The 554-nt window shown below is 59.4% G+C and overlaps 1 protein-coding gene across 1 annotated transcript; it reads right to left on the bottom strand.

The window, feature by feature from the left end:
- Positions 1–63: 63 nt before the first annotated feature.
- On the bottom strand, positions 64–509 carry H310_07845 (hypothetical protein; the record flags this gene model as incomplete). The annotated part of the gene is made up of 2 exons (XM_008873357.1): positions 64–121; positions 187–509. 2 exons carry the CDS (start codon positions 507–509, stop codon positions 64–66), a joined length of 381 nt encoding a protein of 126 aa, XP_008871579.1.
- Between the last annotated feature and the right edge of the window lie 45 nt (positions 510–554).

The raw sequence follows: 554 nt of genomic DNA, 5'->3' as shown, positions 1-554 counted from the left end.
TGGTACCCCCGTGGTCGCGACGCTGGTGGTGATCAACGGCGGAGGCCAGGAGCTCGGACGGGCTTACGGAGATCTGATGAGGACGTTTGAAGGAAACCAGAAGATCGAAGCCAAGCGGTTCCTGAAGCAGTTCTACGACGAGAGAGCTCGACTTCTGGACGCCAAGGAAACACGTCTGGTTCTGACTCATCCTGGATGACTTGAACATGGTCGGAGTGCTTCCTGGCCATGGCGTCGAGCTCCCGGCCCTTCTCCTGGAGGATCAGAGACCTCTGCGTCTCCCATTCGTAGTTGAGTTGCTTCGTGACTTGATCCATCCTGGCGTTCCAGGAGTCTTCAAGTCTCTTCGCTTCTTCATGCAGGACCGCCGTCGCTTCAGTCTTCGCGTGTGAGCGCGCTAGCTCCAGCTCACGGTCGTAACACTCGTGCAGGTACGCCAGAGCCTTCTGGTAGTCATCCTGGCGACGAGCTTCGTGGGCTTCCACGGCCCGCGCCAGCTCTTCAGCCATTCCGACGTGTCCTACGGGCGGCCAGGATGGAGAGCGATCACAGCC

Source organism: Aphanomyces invadans (assembly GCF_000520115.1).
Source record: "Aphanomyces invadans strain NJM9701 unplaced genomic scaffold supercont1.15, whole genome shotgun sequence".
Lineage (NCBI taxonomy): Eukaryota > Oomycota > Saprolegniomycetes > Saprolegniales > Verrucalvaceae > Aphanomyces > Aphanomyces invadans.
The sequence above is the reverse complement of the archived record's forward strand: the minus strand, read 5'-3'. Positions and strand labels throughout refer to the sequence as shown.